General features: G+C 48.0%; 1 protein-coding gene across 1 annotated transcript in view; it reads left to right on the forward strand.

The window, feature by feature from the left end:
* Positions 1–1503: 1503 nt before the first annotated feature.
* LOC126578807 (uncharacterized) overlaps positions 1504–6570 on the forward strand; it is a 7061-nt gene continuing 1994 nt past the window's right edge. The window contains exons 1-3 of the mRNA XM_050241729.1: positions 1504–1656; positions 3490–3754; positions 3876–3976. Of these exons, the coding sequence (XP_050097686.1) occupies positions 3565–3754; positions 3876–3976 (291 nt within the window). The 5' untranslated portion in view covers positions 1504–1656; positions 3490–3564. The remainder of the gene's footprint in view (positions 1657–3489; positions 3755–3875; positions 3977–6570) is intronic.

Consider the following 6570-nt stretch of genomic DNA (forward strand, 5'->3'; position numbering starts at 1 on the left):
ATTTATCGAGAACTCTGACATTGCCCGGTACCGTTTCGCTTGGCAAATCGATAGAGAACGTTTGTGCTAAGGATTATGTTGTCGTTTGCTGCTGTCGAGATGCTTCTTGTGTGCCGGACAATCCTCGGCGGCTTTACATACGAGCTTATCTAAATTCCACATCACATCCTACCACACATACTCCAGTTTTTAGCTGTAATTACGCCTGATAGAAATGTTGGACCAAAGGGTTCCCAATTCATGGAAATTTCAAGATGAAGGCATAGAAGAAAATCTTTTTTAAATCCTTTCAGGAAATTTCTGAATTATATTGTATTATATTAGATTTTATTATTTATTATTTTACGATTTTACTTAAATAAGGCTGGACCTGAAATGCCAATGGTCCGTTTGTTCAGTTGAAAATGGTACACGGCGTCACTTGTTAGAAGCTTCTAGACTTGAAGCAATCCAAGGTCAATCCCGTCGAACCTCGTCTTGATTAAAATATAATGAAAAAGATATATGCTTTAAATATGTTAAATTGAAAAATATTTATAAAAGTAATGGGGTGTGGACAAGGAAGAAATTTTTCCAATTTCATATCGATTCAGCGTTGGACTGGATTTCCCTGGGTTCTGAAAATTAGTTAATTTTTGGAGCAAAAATTTTGAAAAACTGATCATTTGATTATTATATTTAAAAATTGAAAAGCTAATGCGCATCGTTTATTCAGATCTCAATCTGAATTCTATTTCGAAATTAAAGTCAATCGTTTCAAATGCTGCTCTATTCCGCTTGCGAGGAGTTCATCTTTAAAGCAAACATACAATCAACCACATCGCCGCCATTACGTGAGATAGTTAACATCAAAGGCACGGTTTTTCTAACTATTATCCTTCCTGGGAACCATTTAACGATGGTGGCACGGGAGGACCGTGATAATCGCCGCTTTGGTAGCGTCATTCAAATTTAGCTTTTTAAAAGAATAACCCCCGGAAGTCCTGGGCTGCAAGCTGCTAGGAGAGGACAAATGGAGAGCATTCCTTTTCGCAAAAAAAGTAACAAGAGAAACAAATTAAACTCCAAAACAATACAAACACAGAACACTCCATTACGCCCGAGATATGTCCACATGATCAAAGCAAACTGTGAGCTGTTTTCAACATCAAACGGACTCAACGGGCGCTGCTCACCTGCTGGTCATTTTGAACCGGCTCGCGACCGTTACATACCTGCCTGCACCATGGCACTACAGATGTGTGTGCGTACGCATGCAGTCAGCAGCATAAGCATAAACCAACCAGCCGGACGGCGTTGGTGGACCACAAACACCACCGAGAAGCGCACGCGATAGAGCATCCCACAACCGGAGCCAATTAACCCTTGCTGCTCTGGTCTCGTCTGATCTGGCCTGGCTGGCTAGAGGTCTGGCTACGCATTCCATGAGCACACGATATGAGACTGTGTGTGTTTTGGTGTCTTGGTTGTTGCTTCCCATCGTCTCTCTATCTGGCACGTTGGTGCCGTTGCCGTTGGGTTGCGTGAAGTCAAACAATCGCATAACGTTGTCCACGCTCCGCTGTGACAGTTTGGCGTTTCCAGTGACTCGCTTCGGGTTTCCCCGTTTGTGTGTTTGGTTCCAGCTCCGTTTCCATCGCAACGCTCTGACCGGAAGTGAGTAGAACGACAGTGTGTTGTTTACTGAAAAGTATTTTGCTTTTTGTGTGAAATTTCTGGTAAAGAATTGGAAAAAATCCGCCCAAGACGCTCCAAGACACCGTTCCGTGAATGTGTCATCCACCGCCATGCGATGGGGTGGGGTTCGCCATCGATCGCGTACCACACCCTAAAACGCCGCACTCGTGCAACGCGGCGCGACGCTTGTGCTTGTCTGGCATATATAAAGGGAATCCAGGTCGTCTCATCACTTTCAGTGTCATCAAAAAACGAAACATCCTTAAATGATCACGGGTTTTTTTTTTAACGAAAAACGAGCGATCAGTAATTCAAACGATCGTTGACGATCGAGGAGTGGGGCATCAACTGGTGATTCATTCAGCGTGCCCAATCGAACTCTCAAGTAGATTATAAGTGGTTTACAGGAGTTGTCTGCCAGTTAAAGGACTTTTTTCTGGACTCATTAGGCGTGATCTTAATGTGTCTCGATCGAGACGGCACCATTGGGCCAGAAGATACCTGCACCCTAGATGATCACATTTTTATGATGGGCGAGCGGTTGTATCTCTCTCCAGGCAAGTGTTGGTGTGGTTTGCGATGCGTAAGGCGGGGAAGACACCACCAACACGCACACCGGACCATTGTGTATCGGGGTGCGAGAGTACGATCTGTTGTTTATGTCTCTTTTTACCAGAAAGTGGTTGAGAAGTTGTTGGTTGAGCAGCAGCAATTTAAAAGGCCCAACTGCTGGGCTTTACGCAACAGGTGGATGCACGCTTTGGGTCCTTTTTGATCACATGGCCATCTTTTTTTTAAATACTATTTTGAATATATTTTTCTCTGAAGCCTGAGTGTTTAATCGAACCAGAATTTTCCTATCCAATGCGTCAATTCCATGCAAACGTCCAGCGAAACGAGCGCACAATTCATAAATTCCATTATTGCTTACCACGGAATCGATTCGCTAAACCTATCCCAACACAAACACGGCTAGAGCAGTAAGCAGAATCGCAAAAATAAAAACGAGAAAGTAAGCCCTACGTGCCGGAACCCGAAATCTGTCCCAATGACGCCTGCGACATCGGGTTTTGCTCCGAAGCGGTTTCCGAATCCGCGAAACGTGCACAGAATTCCATTTGGAACTTTTGCTTTAAATGTGCCAGGACCTGCTGCTGCTGCTGCTGCTGCTGCCTGCCTGCGATGGATGAATGTTGACCTGGACGAACAATCATAATGTAGCATAAAGCACCACACCGCCCTCCCAGGAACAGCACACACCACGGAAACGCTCTTCACGCGAAATCAAATCCAATTCAATCTTGATCAAATTAAACATTCCATTTACCTTGAATGCCGTTATTGGCCGGGGCCTGTGCGGGAAAACGCTCGCATATTGGTGCAGCTGCTCGAACAATCAGCAAGGATCAAGGATGGATTTGTTTGCCTTCCCTCGCTCACAGGGGGCCCGGTCTGCTTGTATGGTGTGTCCTCCGCCACGCCACTCACTGGAATGTGAGGTATTTACTTCTGCCCGAGAGCTATTGGCCAGCATGCCAGGTGGGACGCGAGTTTTGGCCAGAGGCACCGAGCAAACGAACAACATCGTTCCTGGTGGGCTGCCAGTGCCAATACCAGGGTGCAGCACAACCGGAACAAACAGGAGTGACCAGGACATCGGGTCATGCGAAATTGATCAATAATTGTCTACGCTGGACCGCATCCGCGAAGACCGCAAAATGTTGAACGCGCGGTGCTCCGGTTCTGTCTGTCGGCGAAACACACTCGGTACTCTATTGTTACGTTTTCATCATCTTTCTGTTCGTTTTACAGGCCACATCCTACACTACGCTACGCGGCAAAGGACGTACAAATACCGGACCCAGAACCGGTGGGCTATGGTGTATAATGTCCACCATCGAGGAGCGAACAGCGTATCTGGATAACCCGTACTTCAAAGGGCACATCTACGGCAACTTCAACCCATTCTACGTCACCATCGCTGTCTGCACCGTCTTTGGCGTGTTCGTCATCGCGCTGAACGTCATCTGCTGCTGCTGCTCGAAGCATAAAGCGTACTGGCAGGACCGGAACACAGGTACGCTCGGTGAATGAGATGGAGAGACGTTTTTATCAACGCAATCGCCTGGGCGATTCTATCCGTCCAGTCATTCAATGGGCTCACTGTTTCTATTTCCATTGTATCGTTGCATGAACAGGAAACCTCTGGCTGATATCGATTTGGTCCGGAACGCCCCATAAGCAGCCACCGCTCGATCTAACCGAGCTAAAGGACGCCAGCCACTTTCAGCCGCATAATGTGAGTATCATGGAGATCAAATTCATCAAGTCCATTGCTCTATCTCCGCAACATTATTGTAGTTCTTTCCACACTTAGCAGGATCTGTGCATTGATGTGCAGTTTATTTAAAGCAATATAAGCGCCAGTTACAGCTATTTAAACTACAAACAAATAATGATAAAACTTGATAGTTAGATCCTAGCAACCCTCTTCTGACTCTCACTCTGGACGAATCCTTCGCCGCGAGCTTCTGCGCTGCGCGAAAAGGTTGACCAACAGCTCCGCAATGAAAACGATCGTGGCGGCACCATATCCTACCGCCAGCACGTACTGCAACGAAATCAAATCATCCAGATCTAACGTTTGCCGATCGTTCAACCGCCGCTCGACGTGTTTCTGTACGAAGCGATCGTACGTCGTCTTCCAATGGTCCCACAGTCCGGCCTGTGAAACGAGTCCCGTAAACTCCAGCAACGCCGTACCGATCGAGCTGAACCGCGAAACGGCAAACCCATTCAGCTGCCAACCGACAAACTCGGGCACAATGTAGTACGGCACCCGATTGACTGTCCTGTTCCGTGGCATCGACACGTGGACAAGAAATTCGGCCTTACCGCACGGTAGCATAAACGCATGGCTCCCTAGCCGTATGTTTTCATCGTAATCTGCTCCCTCGTTTACCTCCACGCTGGGATGTAGCTCCCCGAAGGCTTGGACATGCACAAAGTGTGTCACGGTCAGAGGGATGCCGGACTGGACGTACTCCTCGATCGTGCGAATCCGTGGTTGGTTAAGTGAATCGATAAACGTGGAAAGTAACTTGGCCGAATAGGCTTCACTGAAGAAGAACATGATGAGCACACCGACGAACACGATCAGCCGCTCGGGACGGCCACCGTCCGGGCCTTGGTCACCGAGCAGGATCGTCAGCAGGATGTTGTTGTGGAACCAGTGGTTGTATTTCCAGTTCAGTAGCAACGACAGCACGATCAGACAACCACACAAAGCCCATACCGGATCCGAGAAAGGGGAAAGCAGAAAGTAAGCTAATCCAGCCTTTGGCCGTTCCGGCACTACCAAACAGTAGCCCGAGAAGCTACCGATCGCTAACGGGTTGGCGAGCTTTTCGAACAGATTAATGTTAAGACCAAGCTCCATGTTACCAGCATCGTACATCATCGTCACCTGGTACTTCTGGGAGAATGCCTTCAAGAACTGATGATAGATCCCAGCGGCAGCACCGCGTTCGAACATCATAAACGGATAGTCATTCATCATCTTCACTCCAACGCGCATTCGAAAGAAGTTATTCACCGGACGATACCGCTTCATCAGCTCCCGCTGCCGGGGCGCATCGATCGAGTTCTCGAGCTGCCCTGGCCGGTTACTAAACACCGTGGCCGTGTAGTTAAACTCGGCCACCTGCATCATCAACAGTCCGCGCCGGATGCCCATCGGTGGAAAGTTTTCAAACTGGTTCGTCAGATCGCGCACCATACGTTTCGTGTTAATCAGCACCGCAAACTGGGCCGCCGGATTCCAGTTGGCGTTCTGTGTCATGAACTGTAGGCGAATGAAAACCTGGCGCGGTAGTGTGTCCGGTTCGAACAGCAGATAGAGGGAACAACGGGGTAGATTCTTTTGCCGGAGTGCAGTGTTGACGAGAACACGGGGAAGGCTGGAGTACTGGGACAGATACTGCTGCAGCACATCGTTCCAGTAGTGATCGTTCAGCAAACTCGACACACAAAGCTCATGGTGTCCCGCTGGTGGACATTCGGGTGCTCCGGACGAGTCCTCTGTGAGGTAACTCAATGCTTCCACTGACGAGCGAACGTAAACGGTTGAAGGTACTGCGAGAAGGGATTGTAAACTGCACCGAACATTCACCACCACCAGACCACTGGTGATGATGAGGGAAAGGATGAGCATTTGAAACTTTGCTCCGGATGTCACGCCGGTGGATAGAGAACTGGCGGCAGATTGGATCACATTTGAATGGGCGAACCATCTGAGTTTTGGGCCAGTTGTGAAGGCAGTAAATGGGTCTCTGGAGAGTTTGATAGCCGGTAATGGTGGCCGTGCACTATCGGGAAGCGGCAGTCGTTTGGGGAATTTAAAATAGTCCGTTTGCCCTCCAGGGGCAAATGGCCAATTAACTTTGACTTTGTATGTCACCAGCAGGTTGAAGGGAGCCAATAGAAGGCCAGACACAACTTTTAGGAACGCTTGAAGCACAAGTTAAAGTTGCCAGGATTCAAGAATGGCATCTTATTATTATGTGTCATAAGTATTCTTTATAATTTAATGAACTAAAGGATAAGTTAATGAAGTGCAAAGTGTTCTCGCAGAACTCAATATCTCCTCAATCAAGGAGATTGCGGTCCATCGGACGGTGGATCCTATTGGTAGATCATCTTCTCAAGCTCTCGACCAATGGCCCCGATGCCAATAATTGATGGGACAACATTATTTAATTAGAACTCTCATCTTCAACACCCGAGCCAAGGTTCACGGCTCCACCAGCGAAACACCAGTCCAACCGACACACCACCGGAAGCGGCCGGCAGGATTGCAATAACTCAATACCGACGACGATATGCGATATGGTC

Source organism: Anopheles aquasalis, chromosome 3 (assembly GCF_943734665.1).
Source record: "Anopheles aquasalis chromosome 3, idAnoAquaMG_Q_19, whole genome shotgun sequence".
Taxonomy (NCBI): Eukaryota; Metazoa; Arthropoda; class Insecta; order Diptera; family Culicidae; genus Anopheles; species Anopheles aquasalis.